The sequence below is a fragment of the Rhipicephalus sanguineus genome, chromosome 2 (genome assembly GCF_013339695.2).
Source record: "Rhipicephalus sanguineus isolate Rsan-2018 chromosome 2, BIME_Rsan_1.4, whole genome shotgun sequence".
NCBI classification, from domain to species: Eukaryota; Metazoa; Arthropoda; class Arachnida; order Ixodida; family Ixodidae; genus Rhipicephalus; species Rhipicephalus sanguineus.
The window spans coordinates 69,877,160-69,898,392 of NC_051177.1; the positions used below are offsets into that span (position 1 = coordinate 69,877,160).

The 21,233-nt window shown below is 44.4% G+C and overlaps 1 protein-coding gene across 1 annotated transcript in view; it reads left to right on the forward strand.

Moving 5' to 3' along the window:
* LOC119383152 (centromere protein I) overlaps positions 1–21,233 on the forward strand; it is a 37,426-nt gene that overhangs the window by 13,761 nt on the left and 2,432 nt on the right. The window contains exons 9-15 of the mRNA XM_037651169.2: positions 1,691–1,814; positions 4,805–4,878; positions 8,181–8,363; positions 8,891–8,967; positions 11,667–11,820; positions 16,026–16,150; positions 18,976–19,264. Coding sequence (XP_037507097.1) covers positions 1,691–1,814; positions 4,805–4,878; positions 8,181–8,363; positions 8,891–8,967; positions 11,667–11,820; positions 16,026–16,150; positions 18,976–19,264 — 1,026 coding nt within the window. The remainder of the gene's footprint in view (positions 1–1,690; positions 1,815–4,804; positions 4,879–8,180; positions 8,364–8,890; positions 8,968–11,666; positions 11,821–16,025; positions 16,151–18,975; positions 19,265–21,233) is intronic.

The window sequence follows — 21,233 nt, forward strand, 5'->3', positions numbered from 1 at the left end:
CACCTATCATGTAAAAACTATTTTATACATGACTTTTAGCCACTCTCATATTATTACCTGGATGCACTTGGCGATATTCAGTTCAGCATTTGCAAAGGCTTCAACATGACGTTAGCTGCTTTTGGGCTTTGGATACAACATGCAATTGCTGAAGCTGCTATGGTCAGTTTCATTGTTGTAAAAGACAACAACAAACTGAAGTTAATGGAACCATAGTATGCTTGTTTTTAAATTTCACAAGCCTTGATTACAAATTAGGCTTGTAAAAAATGCATGTTTAATTAGTTTAATTAAACATGCCTTGCAAATTTAATCAAAATACGCGTATAAGTAGCTTTTTCGATCATTGGCACTTTAACGCCACTATCTCGCATAATCGGTGCTCTACGATACGCATTTTAATCTCGTGCCTTTAAATACGAGTTATCAGTGGTCGCAATCCAGTAAGGACATTTTTATTGAAAGATATGACTCAAACCAGATACCTTTATGATGCATTTCTTGTGAAAGAGTTTGCGGGATGGGGTAAAAACACCTCCCCCTGTAACATGAGCCTCTGATCAATAAATATTGAGCTGGCATATGAATGCTAGTTCGTTGACGTATGTGTGAGTAGATGTTAGTATAAACGTGAGACGACATAAGGCTGATAGTAATGCTGAAGTTGAGTAGTTATCACCATAGGTCGGCAAATAAATGTGGAGCTCACTCAGACTCACTCAAGAAATATCTCTTGTGCTTAGGGCTCACTCAGACTCAGACTCACCAAAATTTCCCTCCACCGGACTCACTCGAACTCAGACTTACTAAATTTTTTCTCACCTGGACTCACTCAGACTCAAACTCGCCAAAATATTACTCACTCGGACTCGCTCAGACTCACACTCACGGCTCGATCTGAGTCTGAGTGAGTCGACTCATGAGTGAGTTTGCTGACCTATGCACGGTGCACATAACCCCCCATCTTTACAACCATACCAGTCGCCTCGTCTCCACTGCGCCTCTCCCCCTCGTGCCCAGCGCGGACTCGCAATGGTTACCACTTCTGTGGCGCGCCTCTCCGTCCAACGCCACCTAAAAAGACTGCTTTGTTTGTGACCAAGGCAGTTACTACTTCATCTATGGATGTACCTGGGAGCCGGAACGTGAGAGCTGCGGACACTCCTCTCTCGCTAGGCCCAGCCCTAGAACAGCTCCGCTATTAAAAACGGCACCCAGGAACTGGAGACTGTAACGACTGCATGTCATTTCTGGTGCCCAATAGACCCTTTTAATAATTGTAAAGCTAGCTTTCCTGCGATGCAGTTTGCCCACCTAATGGTGGCAGTCACTTCTGCAAACAGTGTGTTCAAGCGCAGTTTGCTTGCGTTATGACGCGAAAAACGTAGCCAGAGCTCTCTTGATATCAACACACATAATAGGCAAGCCCCAGCGCGTGCAGTTACGAGCTCCTCCCCACTTGACGCACAACAGGCGTCGCCATTAGTTGGGCGAATGTGCAGCGCAGGAAAGCACAGTTGCGAATTATGAAAACGGTCTGTTCTTTGTCCCTCGTGTGTACCGCGCTGCACATTCAACCAAATTTGGTAACCTTCACATTGCCTGCAGCCTTCTGCTGTTGTATTACCATGCAAAAAACGAAAGAGGTTATTGATCCATTGTCACAGAATGGTTGTTTCTTGTTCTCAAGAGGCGTCCCCTCGACTTGATGAGAGTGCTTTTGAACCCGGAGATATTGATGGCCATGGCCAGCGAGGAAAAGCATCGCCAGCTGGCCCACTTTCAGGGCAACTTGCGGATCACACTCAATGATTGTGAGTTGTTTGACTGCTTCACTTGTTTCTCTCCCTTGCACTGGCCACTTGCACTTTCACTATCAAGTTGGGCTGGTACGCAGCATGTCAAGAATGCCAGATATTACGTGTTTACATCACTCTTCATAAGCCAGGAAGTACCCGAAAATTGAAGGAGACCAGTGAAGGCTCCTGAATACTCACACACCAGCTCCGCATATGTCATGAAGTTTAGCCACACCTGTTCCGGGCACTGCTAATCGTTTATCAGGAGAAAAACGGTAGCTGCATTTGAAACGGTAACTGCGTTTGAATAGAGCAGGTACACCAAGCCCTCAATGTATGCACATGTAGCAGGACAGGCGATTGGTACAGGTGATCTGTCATTACTGGCAAAATGGAGCTCTGCATCATTTTCAGAGCATTCTGTCTTAAAGGGACACTAAAGGCAAATATTAAGTCGACGTTGATTGTTGAAATAGCGGTCCAGAAACCTCGTAGTGCTACTTTTATGCCAAGGAAGTGCTTATTTTGAAATAAAATCACGTTTTAGTGGTCCGCATCGTGCTAGCGCACTTCAAATCACCCGCCTGAAATCAGACCTCCAGACGTCACTGCTGCCATGCCCAACGTTGTCCGCCTTTACTGCGCGGCTGCCAACACTAGTAGCAGCAGAGCAAAACTAGCGGGACCCACAGCAGCAACAATAGCCATCGAAGCCATCGAAGCTTGCCGCAATCTTTGCAATGGATGTGGACGGAGAACTTGACAACGAGACATTAGCTCGCGATGCTGGGCTGTACGCCGTGGCAGTACGCGATCCCGAAACTAATACTGAGACGCGACCGCGTGAGCGAAGCAGGGCGCCGGGCAAAGCGCAGTTCGGCGAAAACTGAGCCTTTAAACCACGCGCGCCGTTCCCCATGGCAACGCCACAGAGGTTCTTTTTTCCATGAATCTAACGGAAACGAAAAAACAGCATTTTATTGCGTCTTTTGATGCAAGGAAGGTTCTTTTTTTATTGCTGCTAATTTGATTACTAGTGATTTATTGTAGGCAGACTCATACGTCATCGGGATCACTTCGAAAATGTCACACTCGTGGTGCTCATCATGTGATACATTTAGCTTAATTTCTCGGTAAGTAGGGTGCTGCTGTTGACAATATTGCCATTTTAGAAGTTGTCATAAATTGAGCTTTCACTCTGACGTAAATTGTTATTTGCCTTTAGTGTCCCTTTAAGGACTAATTAAGTACCATTGTGCAGCAAGAGGCCTGGGAAAATCTTTGGTTTGTTGTCTGTTGGCGGCAGCGTGGCCACCTAAATTGTGTAACTGATAAAGATGGAAATAAACCATTGCAAGAAAAAAAAGTTTTCGCAGGTTTCAAACACAGTCCTCTAACACAGAAGCTTCAAGGGCCCCTTTGACCACCCAGAGGTCGAAATTTAGTTGTGGTGTTGCAGTTGTGCACAAGTCTTCAACAAATACGTAGCCATGAAAATTTTTTGCAATGATGCCATAATAGTGGAGTTACGTACATGCTTTTGATGATTCAAAATATGCGCTTGCTTGTTTCGCTCTTTCCTTCGCTTTGCTCCGTTTGTTGGCTTGTCTCTCCTCCTGGCCAAGTGCTCCTCCTCATCGTGCAAGGATGAAGAGCGGCGAGTGTGTGTACGTGCGGGCAGACAAACGGGTTCTGTTTGTGGATTACACGATTAGATGCGAATGTTGACGTCATGGCCAATGCTGAGGATTATGTAAAGGCCCGGAAAGGAGAAGGCATTGTTTCTAGGAATTTGCAGCGCACTCGTGGCCCGTAGCGCTGCAGTGTTTGGATTTGTTGATTGAGATGGCACTCTGAACTCAGTGAGTTTGTTTACTCGAAATTAAAACAAAACATTATCTAAGGTGGTTTAGGAGCCCTTTAAAGGGGCCCTGCAACACTTTTTCAGCATGGTCAGAAAACGCTGCTGATCGGTAGTCGAGGCTCCCGAGAACACGCGAGCCAGACATTATAGCGCAGCGCCTGGGATTTACAATAAATTCTCAAAGTCAGCTAAAAAGCGCTTTCTCTTCTCTCGACAAAATTGATGCTTATGGCATCACTGCCATTGGCTGATTTGAACATGGCGCGCTTGGCAGTTACTGCGGCCACCGCGGGAGGCTGACACTTGCCCGCGCGCTTCCGTGATCGCACTGAAAGTACGCCACGCGTTCGAAGAAAAAAAAGAAGAAAAAATGCTCAAGGTCACGAGGCACGCGTGACGTACTTTGTACCCCTCCCTGCTTTGCTTCCAGTGCTTTCGTGGGGACGAGAGAAGAGTGAAAGCAACTACAGTGTGCGACAAATTTTGTTAACTCCGCTCGTACTGGACGGATTCTAAAAATATTTGCGGTGGTCGATTCGGGAGGAAATAAGCTTCTTTAATGAAGCCACTCTATGGCTACTTGGAAAAGTGTTGCAGGGCCCCTTTAACACTGTAACCATTATGCCATGACAAGGTGAACAAAACAGCCCAAAGAATTTACTGTGTGCATGCTAACAAGCTAACGCGTTGAGACGGTTAAAGCACTTTGGGATTTCCATGGATGCAAGGGCCTTACCTTCTCAATGCTGCATCTGCACCCTTTCTGTCTATGCATCTCTTTGTGTCAGGATTCCTTTGTGATTTGTTAAGATGTCTAAGGTCAGTTATCGTCAACTGGCCCAAATTTCTGCGATGAATAGTCTGCGTGTCTGGCTGGAATTATTCGTGCTGTGTTTTGCCGATTGCTGGTGCGCTCAATAGATGACGCATTATCGAAATTTGGCATCGTTCCTTAACATTCTAAGTTACTTCAGTCATGAAGAGCCCGGCTTCATGAAGAGTCATGAAGAGTCATGGCGTTGTTTGCTTATGGAAGCAACTGTACCTCTCCCTGATGATGGTGATGATATTGTTTACAGTCATTGAACAATCTTTGCTTGTACTGCTGCTTTTGCTACATTGCTGTACTTTTACCGTCCAGTGTTCAGGAGTCCAGAAAATGTTCAAGGAAGGGAGTTCCTCACATCACTTTCAAGAATGGTCAGCATACTGGAGGTGAGAACACAGGCTTCCATATTGTTAAGGCAAACATAAGTTAATCAGTTATCTTTTTATTAAGCAGTTAGCTTTCTTTGGCTACCATGTAGGGTTTTTTGGTAACAATGGGCATTTCAGCAGATAAATTGACAGAGGAGCTTCAATACGGGGAACGGGTCAATCCCTCCCCCATTCCCACCGGTTTCTCCTATTCTGCTGACTGCGATAGAGAGCTCCAGCTTATACTATAGGCACTGCGTCGCTGCTACTAGTGAGCTGGTCATCAGCTCTATTCTATGTGAAGTCTGCCAACAAGCAGCAAGATGTATTCACTTCGAGACATTCACCTTCAAGCTTTTCATTTCTTTAATTAATAAAGTGAATAGCTTTTTTGAAATATCACGGGAACTATGCTCTTTCCCACTGTCTCCTCCCCTTTTAAATGCACCTTCTTTAAGGGGATTGCGTCGTACAATACATTTGCAAAGTTCACAACGAACCAACTAGACAGCAGCAATAGTACTTTTTCGGAGCTTCACTATTACTCTGTGCTGCTCTTTTTGCCATTTGCTTAACCTGTTCATCATCCCATATACAGCAGACTCTCGATAATTCAAACTTTAGGGGACACCAGAATTTCATTTGAATTATCAGAAGATTGAATTATGAGATGCAAGCATAAGCTTGACCCCATGCAGCATATCAGGAAAAGCAGAGATGGCCGATTATCATGTACGTATATTGCTGCTGTCCTCATGTTCCTTTATGGCGTTTTTCACTGGGAGATCCAGAGCGGCCGCTGAAATCCCGGAGCGAGCATTCGGATTTCATGAAGCCAAATCTGCCAGTGGAACACGGGAATATGCTCCGCGGGGGAACGCTCCGGAAGTCACGTGAACCGGTTCCGGAAGCAATTCCTTTTTCCGCTGCCTCAGTTTCTATGGCAACTTTGGCCGCCACTGCAAGGCGTGCATTTCGACCACGCAGTCGCAAACAGCAGGGACACAATTTTGTTGTTATTGTGGCAGAATAGCGGGGAGGCAAAACTTTCTTTAGTAGGTTGGACGACGACAGAGAATCAACACGTCCGCTCGGTTTGAATGCATTTACAGTGTTCTCGTAGAGAGGGGAAAAAAAATGCCCCCACCTCCCCGAAGGGAATCGTGAGGAAATGCGAATGCATTTCTTGCGCTGAGAGAGGGTACCGTTGCCGTCAGACAGTTGCCTTCACTGACTTCTGCCATCGCCTTGAGAGGCGCCCAGCCAGCGAACGGTCGAGAGTGAGGCGCGAGCGAAACGGGAGAGTGGGGCGCAGGGAGGAGAGAGAGCGAACGGCGAGAGAAGGAGCGGCGAAGCACTGCACCTACCCTCTCCTACACTCTCTCGCACCACATGCTCCGGTTGCTAGGGGCGAGGATAAGCGCGCGCGCCCGCAGCTGTTGCTATGGGAGAGGGCGCCGCGGACAACGCTGGATGCCTCACATAGCCTGACTAAGAAATGCATTCGCATTTAAAAGGAAAATAGAAATACAGAAACACAAGCACAGTCAAAAGAGTTTTCTCTGCACCCCGCACGTGCAGCAGACTTGGAGAACAGAGGGAGAAAACGCTTTCCCTGTGTTGGGTGACAGTCCCTATGGCTTTCAGTATTCTTTCACGGGGTGGGCGTGTAGGTCGTAAAACGACGATGTCAAGGACGTTCTCCGCTCTTCCCGTACTCGTAGTCGCCTCCAAATTGCGGGCCGCTGCGATCGCAACCCCGAAAACGCGTTCCCCCGGGTTGCCCTTCTTCCTTCTTTTCGCCACGGGGTCTTCCAATTAAAAAGCTGCTCCGAAGTGGGGGGCTGCTTCCCAATATTCGACAAATACAACAGTTGTGTTGCGAGCATGGACGAGCACGTGGAACTCACTCCGGCTGTGCGTCGCCTGTTGCTGGGCGTGCTTAGGAATGGCGGGAACGATCTCAGTGGTAAGTGCTACATACTTCACACTGATAATAAATTCTGTCCGTAATGATAACTCTTGATAGCTACGCGTGAAGGCTGGTCACATAGTCGTACAGTATGTAGGTGAACGTGGCAACGACCGCAATCGGCGCTCGCAAAAATGCGACACGTTCTGAGCAGGATTTTTTTCCATCTGAGTAGTTACGTACCTGCCGCCTTAGAAGTCCTACTGCTTTAGAATATCACAGGCGCGTCGGAATTATCTCAACACTCACCAAGCATATCTGCTTTACCACCTACCCCGCCACGGTGGTCTAGTGGTTATGGCGCTCGACTGCTGACCCGAAGATCGCGGGATCGAATCCCGGCCACGGCTGCTGCATTTTCGATGGAGGCGAAAATGTTTGAGGCCCGTGTACTTAGATTTAGGTGCACGTTAAAGAACCCCAGGTGGTCTAAATTTCCGGAGCCCTCCACTACGGCGTCTCTCATAATCATATCGTGGTTTTGGGACGTTAAACCCCAGATATTATTATATTATTATATTACTGCTTTACCACCTCTGCTAAAAATGCACGGCGAGCTCCCTGCATTTGCACATGAATACGTGCATGAAAAATTTATTACAGAAGTAACGCTTTCTTGGTGCTAATTGACTTCTATTCTGCTGCTGCTGGAACTGCTCTCGTCGCTAGATAGAAGTTCCACCACAGCAGCAAACGCAGCCATTTTGCGAAGCTCAGCCGCTCAGTGAATGCACAATGACGGATGTGACGTATGCTGCCCGTCCTGTTTCCGCCCGAATGCGCGACTTGGCGGCGGAGCAAGTGAGAGCAATCCGCCTCGGAGCGAGTTGCCCTGAAACTACCAGTGAAACGCGCGGACCCGCTCCAAATCTTCCAGTGAAATTCAGATTCGTCACCACGGAGCAAAAAAACCTGCTCTGAACCTCCCAGTGAAAAACGCCATTAGTTTCTGTTCTGCTCATGGTTTTGAGCACTCTGACAAGTGCAGGCAGGCAATTGGCAAATTTGAAATTTGTTGAAGTTAACCAGGACTATGAAATAGTATCACAGTTTGAACTACCGAGAGTCCATTGTGTATAATAATGAACAAGTTGTGTTAATGTTCACGAAGCTTTGCTGTTTGCTGCACTGGCTCTTTGTCATTTGTGTGCATAAAAACTATTCCGTATGAGGTCTGAAATTCGTTGTCATAAGAGGGATCTGAATGTCTTCTTGGAGAATTTCTTTCTAGAATTGTAATGAGGTCTGAAGTAGAGCTGAGGTATACACCGTACGTGTACTTAGAGTACTGAACTGTGTATGGTGTGGTGACCCATAAACGCTGGTGGGTTTCTGTTTCTTTGTTTAGGAGAATCCGCCTGTGGTAGATCAGTGGCTTATGGAGTGTATGGCGGCATGGGATGGTGATCACTACTGGGAGCAGATCCTGGCACTTGTATCCAACTTTTCACTGACCTCGCCCGGTCACTTTCTTTCGTGCATCTGGGAGCCGCTCATGCAGCTGTTCTTCTTCCAGAGCCTCGAAAAGCAGGTGGGGCAGTGGTTGCTGTGCTAAGCTGTTTGGGAAAGCTGAATGCGAGGTTTATTGGCCGCAATTCACTCATAACCTTCAGTGCAAATAAAAAGGGGACACCGCAGAAGTGCATACGGAATTGGCCAGCACCTGACTGAATCCTTATTGCTCAAGGTGTGATCGTCCAAGGAAAATATGCATGTACAATGGGGAATGCAAAATGCAAAAGGAATCTAAAGAAGCCTGAAAATGATAAGGTGCTAAGCCCATCACATGGGGTAAATGTCCCAGGCTGTAAAAACTAGCAGTTGTTCCGTGTACGAATACAACCGATGAGCGAAGCTCCTTAGAAATGGGACGCAAACGAACATGCACCTGATCTCGCTGCTGGCTTTCATGAAGGCGGTAGGGTGGGGAGTAGGTGGGGAGAGCGTCTGCTGCGCTCGGTGGTGGGAATGACTGAGTGAGTGAGTGTGCGGCATGCGCAGCACGCGCAGTATCTAAACGCCATAATGGCCTTTGTCATGTATTGTGTTATTTTGCAGGTTAATATATTCCAATGCCTCACCGAGCTGTGTCGTTTCTGGTGTCTGGTGGAGGTGCCTCGCTCTCAAGGGCACAGGTCTGTGCTATTTTTGTTTCTACAGCTTTCAAGGCATACCTGTAGAACTGTGCAGTGATTCTCGCTTTCATTTCAAGAGACTGTCTACCGCTCGGAAAAGTTTTTCTGATTGTGGTGAAAATAAGAGTGCTAAGCCGGGCTAGTTGGTAAGCGTTCATAGTAAATTTTACAGCGCGAAAAACGAGAGATAAAAGAAGAAATACTACACAGGACAAGCGCTAACTGCCAACTAGAACATTTGTTGCGCATAACTCATGCTTAAATAACATTGCTGCGTACCACGTGAACATGAGGGGGCGAAAAGGTAAAAACTTATTACAAGAACCAAACAAACAGAAACTGTAGTAACTATCATCGTATGCCCAGATAGTCTATCTCTTTCTGAATTAAGCTGATTGAGTCCTGAGCAACGCACACATCTGACAGAGAGCTTATATGCGCAGCCTCCACGATTTCCCGCTGCGTCTGCCCCCTGTGTCGATATTGGGCAGACAGGGCGCTGCATTAATGTGCGTCTGCGTGAGCACAATAATTCTCTAAAAGGCCAAGCTAGCTCGCACCTATCGCTGCACTGTCGCGATTGTGGTTGTGTGCCTTTATTTGGTAACACGGCCATTCTGTATCGACACGGGGCAGACCCCCCGTGTCATCACGGGGGGTCTGCCCCGTGATGGCACGGGGGGTCATCTCCCAACGAAAATATCATCTCCCAACGAAATCGCTTATTTTTGACTTGGCCCAGGAAAATTTTAATGTGAGGTTAGTGAATCACAATGAGTTCTTTGAGCATCATCCGATCCTATCACTTGCCATTCTGTGTGTGTGTGCATTTCTTCAATAAAATTCATATGAAAGTTCAAGAAATCCATCTGAAAGGGATTTCATGCAACCAAAACTGTATTCAGAACAGGTTAGTCAAAGCCAGCATCATCACCAGTGCGACCGTGGATGGCACATTGTAAGAAACTCCACGACGCATGGCACGTTGCGCAATTTCAGGCAGCATGTCAATGATGACACTGCCTTTAGTCCAATTACGACTGTACTTTCAGGCAATAATTTATTTTACTCATTTAAAAAGCGGCAGCACGTTGCGTCATATGTTCTCTGTGTTTCGGAGAAATTCGTGCTTTGCGGGATGGGCTAGCAAAGTGCTCTGGCGTGGACCACCATCTTGTTATTTCAATGTGAGGTGTCGTGTGATAGATGCGGGACATCAAATGCACTATTGACCATACACAGGAGTATGTATCTTGTTTGTCATATTGATAGCAGATTGCCTAACAGTGATGATCGTGGACATTAAAGGGACACTAAAGGCAAATAACAATTTATGTCAGAGTGAAAGCTCAATGTATGACAACGTCTAAAACGGCAGTATTATCAACAGCAGTGCCCTACTTACCGAGAAATTAAGCTAAATGTATCACACGATGAGCGCCACGAGTGGGACATTTTGGAAGTGATCCCGATGACGTGGGAGAGTCTGAATACAAATAATCACTAGTAATCAAACTAGCTGCAATAAAAAAAGAACCTTCCGTGCATCAAGACACGTAATAAAATGCTGCTTGTTTGTTTCTGTTTGATTCATGGAACAAAGAACCTCTTTGGCGTTGCCATGGGGAACGGCGCGCGTGGTTCAAAAGTTTCGTTTTCGCCGAACTGCGCTTCGCCCGGCGCCCTGCTTCGCTCACGCAGTCGCGTCTCAGTAGTATTTTCGATATTGCGTACTGCCGCGTGTGTTTTGCACGCTCGTGAAAGTCGCTCTGACAGAAAGTTCGACAAAATACCACATGCATGTGATGTTGCCAGATGCCCGAATGGTGCATGCCGCCCCGCAGTAAAGGCGGGCAACGTTGGGCACGGCAACAGTGATGTGCGAAATACCACTTTCAGGCGGGTGATTTGAAGTGTGCTAACGCGATGCGGACCACCAAAATGTGATTTTATTTCAAAATAAGCACTTCCTTGGCATAAAAGTAGCACTACGAGGTTTCTGGACTGCTATTTCAACGATCAACGTCGACTTAATACTTGCCTTTAGTGTCCCTTTAAGCAAGCAAACTTTCGTTCGACAACGGCATGGTTAATTGTACATCGTTACAAAAAGTAGGTGGAAAACTGCTTTAATGAAAACACGCTTCACCTTCATGTTATGACCAGTCACTGTGAAAGTGGAATTGACCATTTATTAGATAATTTTCTGCTCGGGATTCTTAAAACGTGGGTGCATGTTTCATTCGGGGACGTCTCAAAAACCAAGCCAGCGTATAATAACAGGTAAGGCAAGTAGTCAACAGGCAATAGGTAAGATTAACGTCCGAAAATCTGCATTTGCTGCAGTTGAATGTTACAGCTGTGTGGCTGCATCTGCTACAGTGCAACACTAACACTACCAATTTAATATACTGCCATTCTGGAACTCTCTTTCAGTCCCGTTATTCGATAAAATAATTTGACTGCTATTTGTTGTGTAATGAATGCTGCGTGGTAATGTATCGTTTCTTCTGGTATGGTTGTCTGTAAAACTCTGTCCTCTTGCGTATGTGACTGTACGTACCGTTTGTGTGTATATGTGATTCATTGTAAATACCATAGCCATCACCCGACACCCGTAGTAGCAAGCCAGGCGACAAACCAGGCTAACCTCTCCGGAATTTTCATTAAAGATTATTAATCTCTCTCTCCTCTTGCAGGGACTTTGTGTTCGAGAGGACCTACGGGGAGGGAACCGTGAAGGCATTAACGCACCTTGTATCGGAGCTTAACCGCATCGGCATGGCACTAGTGGAACTTCACCCAGACAGGCTCGTCGAGATTCTGGTGCCTGTCTTTGAGCTTTACCACATGGTGAGCCCGACATCCGAGACATCGCTGCTCTTATACAACACGAAATAATTTCCTACAGCTGACAGTGTGAAACTTCCACAGTCCACAAATTTTCTGTCAACTGCCACAGTACGCACACTTTCTCCCACATATATCTTATTGACCCTTTCAATGACTGCTGCCTTGTAAAAACTCAACCTTTATTGTCAATAGTAGCGTAGTGTGTCCATGATTCACAAAGGGGCGTATCCAAGTACACAGGATTACATTCTGGTTGGATACAGTGACGATGATGATACTAATCTAATGTCAGCAGAATATTAAGTTTGCAGACATTAAGGCCCCCAAGATTCTGGGCACACCAGTGTGATCTCAGCGTACTTTGGTCGTTTTCAACGTGCTATGTCTGACATATTACTACCTTTTATTGATTTTTATTTTTTTACTACTGGCACACAAGATATACAAAAATCTGCAGCATGATTATGTGCCCTGGGCCACAATGCTTGCACTGCCAAAAGTGATTTGAACAAACTGATTGTACTTATTACCTGACTCAGGGGTGTCAACTGCTCACTCACCATGTGGGCTGTTATTGCCGCACAGAACACAGTTTGTGATCACAAGAAGCCAAGATCAACAGCTTTGCATTTCAGTCCAGTGGCTTAGCCAGACAGTGAGCAGAGTTGATTCCTCTACCAATTGAGCTAACCGGGAGGCTAGCAGTTGGCAAGCCTCCTGGCTAGCTCAAATGGTAGAGCAGCCACCCCAGAAAAACGTTGACCTTAGGTTAGGTTTTAGATAGAAAATTATCATCATCATCATGAACCAGCACGCGCTGAATCCCTGCCCAAGCATTCTGTGCAGATGGTTAACAAGAGGAGCTCAAATGTAGTGGGATCTGCCAAATTTCTGTGGCACATGCATGCTATAGGAATTTTACAGCAAAGCTGTTACGGTCAAGGTTTGCCGTGTGTCATAGATAGAAAGTTATCATCATTAGGAACCGGCACGCGCTCAATGACCGCCCAAGCATTCTGTACACATGGTTAACGAGAGAAGCTGACACGTGTCCACCAGCTCTGCTGTGACCCAGCCTTCCACGACTTAGTGCAAGCTGCGCTAATTTTTTTTTTCTTCACCTAGGAGGTCTTCCTTTCGGGGAAATACTTATGGACGTCCTTGTAACTTTCTGCTACAAATGGCTGGATGGCAATTTTCTCTTTTAACAACAGGCATAACGACAGTGATAAAGAAATGAGCACGGTTCTCAAGGAGCTCCTTACCTGGCTTGGGCAATGCAGACAAACGAGTGCATTGCATAGATCATTGCATTACAGTAGCATTTGTTTCTGAATAGTATTTTACTGATGTACTTGTCCAAGAAACAGCTAAATATTCAAAGATAAAGAGTTTGTGCATTTCTCTGAGGAGCTTCTCTGGCTCGGAGTGAGCAGATGTTATAGGCATGGTGCTTCCATAAAATTGGATTCCCGCAGCACACATGTAGCCAGCAGTTGATCGGAACAACTCAGGTATATTTGGTGTATAGAGATGCCTCTGGATATGCACCAGGCAACGGGGGCTGTGATAAAGGAGAAACGTATGGGCTTCTGTACATATTCTAGTTGAACCTCGACGTCATGATGACGTATATAATGAAGTAACTCTACATTCTTTGTCACCAATACGACGTAGTGAGTACAGTCGAACCCGGATGTATCAAATATTAACGAGGTTAGAAAATAGAGTAGACTTTCAATAAAGGGAAATCTCTTAAACAGAATTGCTGCTTAAATGGAACAACTGCCTGCGGTATGATTGGTTTTGTGCTTAAATTCTGCAACCCTGCTCCTCTCTCAGTAAACTGAACTCCCTATAGACAGAACACATTTTCCTGGTCCCTTCAGGTTCCATTAAATTAGAGTCTGCTGTAGTTCTGAGTATTCGTAGAAGCATGAACTGTTGGGCTAGTTGGTGTGACATGTCTATTACCAAGAGCGAAAAGCTTGTCGATGAAAAACTACATTGATGAAAGAGACACACGACTGACATGAAAGAGTGTCTTTCCTGTCAGTCTTGTGCCCCTTTTGTCGGTGTAGTTTTTCGTCGACAAGCTTTTTGCTCTTGATCATAGAAATGTCTACGTATCTGTATATTGATACTGAAAGATGTAAGTTCCTCGTAGTATGCTTCATCATCATCGGTAGCAGCAGCCTTACTGTATCCACTTCAGGGCAAAGGCCTCTCCATGTTCTGCCAATCAACCCGGTGCTGTGCTTGTTGTGGCCATGTTATACCCGCAAACTTCTTAATCTCATCTGCCCACCTAACTTTCTGTCTCCCCCTTGCGCGTTTGCCTTCTCTTGGAATCCACTCAGTTACTGTTAATGACCAGCGGTTACCTTGCCTACACGCTACATGCCCTGCCCGTGCCCATTTCTTCTTCTTGATTTCGACTAAGATGTCTTCAACACTTGTTTGTTCCCTGACCCACTCTGCTCTCTTCTTGTACCTTAAAGGTTACACCTATCATTTTCCTTTCCATTGCTCACTGCGTTCTCAATCTAAGTTGCTTCACTGCATGGTTATTTCTGCCACTGCATTACATGGATGTGTTGCAGTGAAGCTTGCTAGGCAAATTCACGATTACATAGTCCAGAGAAGGCACCTTTCTGCACAAGCCATCCGTACTTCAAGGCAAGCACCTTGCTTATCTTTTTCCATGGCACATAGTGCTGCCTTTCATATTCAGTGCCTCGTTTGACCGTGTCTGCCAGAACAGGTTGATGATGCAAGAGATTCCAGGAAGCTAGGAGAAGTGTACTCACAGGGCCGCAGAGGAGTGCAAAATTTTAAAAACATTGAATCTAGAGGTGAACGGGAACTCAATAGTATATGTGTAATACAGTGGTGTACTTTTTGCATTGGATTTCCAGTTGGATGTTGCAACTGATTGATATTCAGCATGATTCAAAATGTATCCAGGTTTGATACAGCTGGGTTCAGCTGTATAATGAAGCACATCTATAATCCCAGAAGTCTTTTTCATTGGGCTAGTTGGTCACACATTGTGAATGGTAAAAACAGCGCAAAATAGACGAGACGAACGAAAAACCACACAGGACGAGCGCTGCCTAACAACTGACTGATTTATTGCTTCATTGCAATAAAAAGGAAAAGGCGGGGAAACAAGTCACTTGGACTTCAAGTTATTCGTCACGATAGAAAGGGTAGAGCTGTTAATCAACAAGATTACACTTGAGATTGCACCTAGGCACATGAGAAATAGTTAATCTCTTCTTTGCTCAGTGTTATGGACAGTCAGTTGTTAGTCAGCGCTCGTCCTGTGTTGTTGTCCATTCGTCTCGTCTATTTTTGCGCTGTTTTTACCTTTCACATCTTCTATGATATTTCTCACCAATATCAGCACATAACAAATTCTAGGCACTACATATAATGAAGGTATTTTTGTGCTGAATGTGGTTTTGTCATAATAAGGTTTGACTCTATACATGGTGGTAGGCATGTGGGAATATTCGAGTGCTTCTAAAATTTAAACGAATAGTATTAGTATTACAGTATTTGCATTCACTTCGACACTAATTGAAGCTTTGTGAGGTTTCAAAGTATTCAAAACAAACGAATAGACATATTTTACAGCATGGAACTCGCCTGAAAAGGGGGTTTCGTTGCAGCGTGCAGTTGCTATGGTGTGAAACCGCTTATTCATGGAAAATCCACACTGCCATGAAGCCGCACTTCATAGTTAAGTGAGCATATTGCCTGCACCTCGGCCATTTTTTTTAAAGTTCGAAAGCGTGTAAGTATATAGCTTAAGTATCGCAAATGTTAAAACATAACGTATATTAACGCATACAGCTTGCACCCTAGTACCATTTAAATCCTGTTACTATTCCAATTTGCTTCGAAATTATTCTGTACTGATTAACATTTGCTTTGACTTCACTTCGAACCAGAAAAGTAATATTTGCACAAGCCTACCTGTAGGTATTGGTTGAAGCAACTGGATACAGCCAGCATGCAGGGAGGGGCCCCATAAACGTAACAAAAGCAATGAAAGTAATTCAAGGATTTCGTGTTTCGGTTCCTGTTGCTTAGCTTGGGGCACACCTACACGCTCTCTCTTCTTGGAGTGCATGGATTTGCAGTACTAGTGACAACTGGCAAAAACTCTTGCTTTCTGTTTCTTCCATTTTTTATAGAGACTGGATGTGTTCAGGAAATCAGGAGTCGCGCTGATTTGCCTGCCTGAGTGGCAGTTTCTAGTGCTTTCAGTCTTCTCACGCAACATTCTTCTCATCGATGGAGTCAGCAGAATGTACATAAGGTGAGCAGGAGGAAAGAGCAGTTCCTGAAAAAAAATGATGAAAGAAATAATATCCGCAACGCAACAAAGGTGTGTTGTATTCATGGAAGCACAAGTATACTATGTGCTTTAAAAGGGTATGGGACTGAGCTGGTTGGTATGGCTTTACGACTGCGAAATTAAGGGCACAATTGTCGTCCACACGAAGAGTAGCAAGAGGGAGCAGCGTTACCTCTTCATCCTACTCTGATCTGCTGGTGGTTGACAAATTTTCACTTTCATGAGACTATCCCCACATTGTAGATTTTTACAGAATTCACTGTGAGCTAAATTTCACTGCGGTAAATGTTCTGTTGCATCTTTATTGATTGATATTGGCAATAGCACAACCATCCAATTTCGATACGAAATGATGAAGTCTTGAAGAAACAGAAGGCTTTTCAATTCTCACACCATAGTGGAAAGCTAACAGTGCCACTCATATTCATGTTGTAATGTAGAACATGTTATGGTGGCAGGTAAGATGCTTAAAGGGACCGACTACTGCCCAGAACATGAAATGAGATGACTCCACTGATGGAAAGATTTTCCGTTGCATTGACTTAAACCAACCCTGTTTTTTTCGTGAGAGGTGGATTTATATTTTTATTTCTTAATTGAAAGTCGCGAAAAATGACTTGTGGCACCTCTGGCGGCAAAAACATGAACGATCCGATGTACCCGGCCACGTGACCGTTGATTGCTGTACTCTGTCGACTATTTTTTGTTAGTATTGAAATATTGTTCGTTTCTTTATATTAAAAGGTATTACTTCATAAAAACGTACATATAGGCCTGCGTTAGTAGTATGCATTAAAGTGGCGCTGCCTTCGCATGACGTAATGATCTCGTCAGCGCGTCTTCAGCTGTCTCGTGCAACCGTGCATGCAGTTTCCATGTCGCTAAGATTTTGGAGCGACAAAGTTTTGCTACCTGCGCTTCATCTCAGAAATGACATGCTCTGCTACTTGGCAGAGCCGCGCATATGAGTAATGACGTTTTCGATGACTTGGCTTGGCTAGTGCATCGAGAGAGTAATGACGCCGGGACAAGCCACCCATGACACAGGCGCGGGCAACCTTGAACGCATGCACACACAACGCAGTACAAATACAGGGAAGATGTATGATGCCACATCATCTGATTGTAACAGCTTGTTATTTTCAAAAATAGTTGAAAGGCTCTAAATAAAGGTGGTTAAGCATAGTTACAGGAACTCCTGCGAAAGCAGAACAACGATAGCTTTCACAAATCGCAAGAAGGGCTGGCGGCGTCGCTATCAATTCTCAGCATTGCTGGAGGAAAGGTACGTCCAGGTTTAGAGCCTTTCAGATCGAAAAACACTGCCTGTAAAGTAGCTACGTGCTTTTCGAATTAAACTACTGCAGCTACCAACACAGCAAAGGGTAAGCTTTTTGTTGCGCTGTAAAAAAATGGGTCGAGAAAAATCAATTGTCAGTCCCTTTAAGAAAACATGGAACAATATCCTGCCATTGCATGTGGAGCCTACAGGAAACAGAGAGTATAGGTAATCACGTTTGTGCCTCAAACTATTGTCGTGAGCATGTCTGCCAACTTTGATTTTGTTATAAAATGTCAGAATTTTTGGAGCTTAGGGTACATATACAATCATCTTTCTTATTACCAATGGCTTTCATGTTACACTTGGTTCCAGTTTTAGGGCAAAATTGATTTTGGAAGAATACAATTATTAATTGGTAACCAATTCTACAAGAGCCCAATTTTTCAGGCCAGCTCGATTAAATGAGCCTACACACAGCAGTGCACCCACTTGTAGAAGGAATGTATCTCAGCAATTGTAGTATTGTCCCCCTTACTTGGACGCTTAGGAACAAGCTTCATGAACCTGCTACAACATAGATATCTTTCTATCGCACTGATCATTCTTTCTGACCGTATAGAGATGTGCCTTTATCTTTTTTTTTTGCATTTTTGCAGAGCCTACTTGAAAATTTTTACGACAGAAAGCACGTTATAACTATACATTCTGTCCAAATACATTTCGTTTTCCGAATCTCGACTTATGCGTCAAAGGCACGCAAATAAACTAACAGAATATTCATATAGTAATGAAACCTTTAAACATTCATTTTTTCCACTTGCCATTAGGGAATGGAATCAATTACACCCATCTATCGCAAACACTAAATCGTTCTCGGAATTCGCCAATAAAATTGAAGGTACACACAGCTAGTATTGTCCCAATCAGATGTCATACTGCCTACTCCTATCCCCCATTAGCACTTGTCGGTTGCCTCCCCTTGGCGCAGCTAGGAAAACATACAGGCTAATTCCCTCTTTTCTTTGCCTGAAAATACTTTTCATGGGATGTGATATATTACTGCTTCATTGTACAAATGGTGTTCAACCTTAACACAGTGTCACTTGAGTGATTTGATAAATGTATGCAAGTTGATCGTATGTATTTATGTAACCACTGTTTGTTGTTGTAATATATTATTGTAACCTCTTCTTTTTCCTACGTTCGTTTGCATAGTTTATTATGCTGTAAACATTTCGTATATTTTCCTGACTTTCTGTATTGCCCTCCTGCTACGCTCTTAGCTGAGAGCAGCAGTATTGAAAATAAATAAATAAAAAATAAATAAATAAATAAAACACAATTTTTTTTAGTATTTTGCATTATACTTAGCATGTTGATGTTTCATATGTTGTTCATATTGCAAGTTATTCATATGCAAGTTCATATGTTCATATTGCAAGTTGGTAGATTGGCAGTTCTATATCAGTCTCTTATTTTTTTTCTTTGTTCATTTTCCTGGCAGCCTATTGGAGTTTTTTGAAGAAGTAAGAGAGTGTTTTGAGCGCCCTTGGTTAAAGTCAATGATCAGCGAGTTCAACAACCAAGTGACCTGGCTTGGCTTGGCACTCGCTGGTGATTGGAAGGGCGCAATTGCTGTTGGCCCGAAGTTGTCACCAAAAGTCTTGGAAGCGGCAGGCGTTCCTCTGAGCGACAGTTACAGTCCCGTGGCGCTGTGGTGGCAACCTGCTGTCAAGGAGGCTGTTTTGACACTTTGTCACACTCATAACATCGAGCCCCACGAAATTTCCAGTGTAAGTGACATGGACACCAGCCCATGTGGCGTGTTAATAATTCCTCGTGAACACGGCATCATTTGGGCATTTCACGCTTCAGTGTCAATGGTGATGAATGAAACTGCCCTGACAGATGCTTTTTTCCATATGGGATTTATGGGGCAGCCCACTAAAAGCATTGTAGTACTTTTGACTGCTACGGTGCGAGTTTGAATCCTGTGGTTTTTTTTAACTTTTTTTTTAAAAGAATGTTGTGTACACCAGCCTTGGCACCATGAATTTCGGTGGCTTCTTCATGTGCCTAGTTAACTTGTTATTGGCAAAGGTGGACCATGTTGTATTTTAAGGAAGCCAGAGATTGAACTTAAAAAATTTTGAGAACCTTTACTGAGTGATAACTCCACAAAATAACAAGAAATTTGGAAAAAATTGAACCTCATGACATGATTCGAATTAGGGGTGTGCGAATATTCGGAATTTCGAATATTTTTCGAATAGTGTTTGCTATTCGATTCGATTCGGACTGGAATTTTACTATTCGAACTATTCGAAATTCCCAAAGACAAATACAGTCAACGTCAGATTGAAAGTGACCCCTTCAGATTTTTAGTATGCTTCACCTCATTACATCTCGTATTGCGGCAAAGCTGCTTTTCAAGCTCCGTTACGGTCGAACATAGCCAAGACACAGTCAACGTCCAACTAGAAATGGTCCCTAGATTTTCAATATGCTTCACCTCATCACACTCTCATAGCTGCCTTTCAAGCTCCGTTACGGTCGAACATAGCCACGACACAGTCAACGTCCGATTAGAAGTGTTCCCTAGATTTTCAATATGCTTCACCTCATCACACAGCTGTCTTTCAAGCTCCGTTACGGTTTAACATAGTTAAGACACAGTCAACGTCCGATTAAAAGTGGTCATTAGATTTTTAATATGCTTCACCTCATCACACCCCCGTATTGCGGCAAAGCTGCCTTTCAAGCTCCGCAACGGTCGAACATAGCCAAGACACAGTCAACGTCCGATTAGAAGTGGTCCCTAGATTTTCAATATGCTTCACCTCATCACGCCCCCGCATTGCGGCAAAGCTGCCTTTCAAGCTCCGCTACGGTCGCAAGTGTATTAACTCAAGAAAACGCTGGTTGCAACAAGGAGGTGAAAGATGCGGCAGAGGTGGGGGCTCAATTAATGCTGTTTTGGACAAGAAGTCCGAAAAATCGGACGCCGAAGCTTTTTAGCATCCAAAATTTCAGATGTTATTATATATTGATGTCCTTGAGGCAGATTTGGAACTCCGGACTTGAAGAGAGCAGACCCTTGTCTGCCACATCAGTTGGGCTTCCACAGAAGTTGAAAGAGGAGGAGAGGCTGAGGAAATAGCATCTTTGCCTACCACGTGTAATGTGTTGTCGGCAACACTTTGGTTGCACCAAATCATGTACATAAATACAATTCGGCCTCTTCGTTGCGCTTCAACCTAGTGAAAAGAAACACTTTCATGTTGCTATCTCATAAGAATATGCTTAGAAATCCTCTCCAGCATTTTTTTCTGAAATTTCGGTTCGAAGTATTCGAAAAGTATTCTAGAAATATTCGAGAAATATTCGAAAAATATTCGATTCGATTCACACTCACACTTCAGTATTCGAATTCGCTTTGCGCCCAAAATTTTGCTATTCGTACATCTCTAATTCTAATATATTGGCACTGCGTGGTGGAGCACAAGTTGAAAAAAATTTACTTTTACAATTGCTTTCTCTTAAAGGAGCACTGACACAAAAATTTTGCACCTTGTTTTTTTTGTTGCAATAGATAGCTTATGATCCACTTATCACGGCTGCAAACCTCGTTTGCGCCAGTGCGCGACGGTTATTTATTTAGAGACGTTTTTAGAGCGCCCAGTCGCAGTTTCGGTTTCAAAGAGTACCAAGCTAGACAGCGTCCTCCGGAAGCCGGGAAAACACAGCTGGCCACGTGAACAC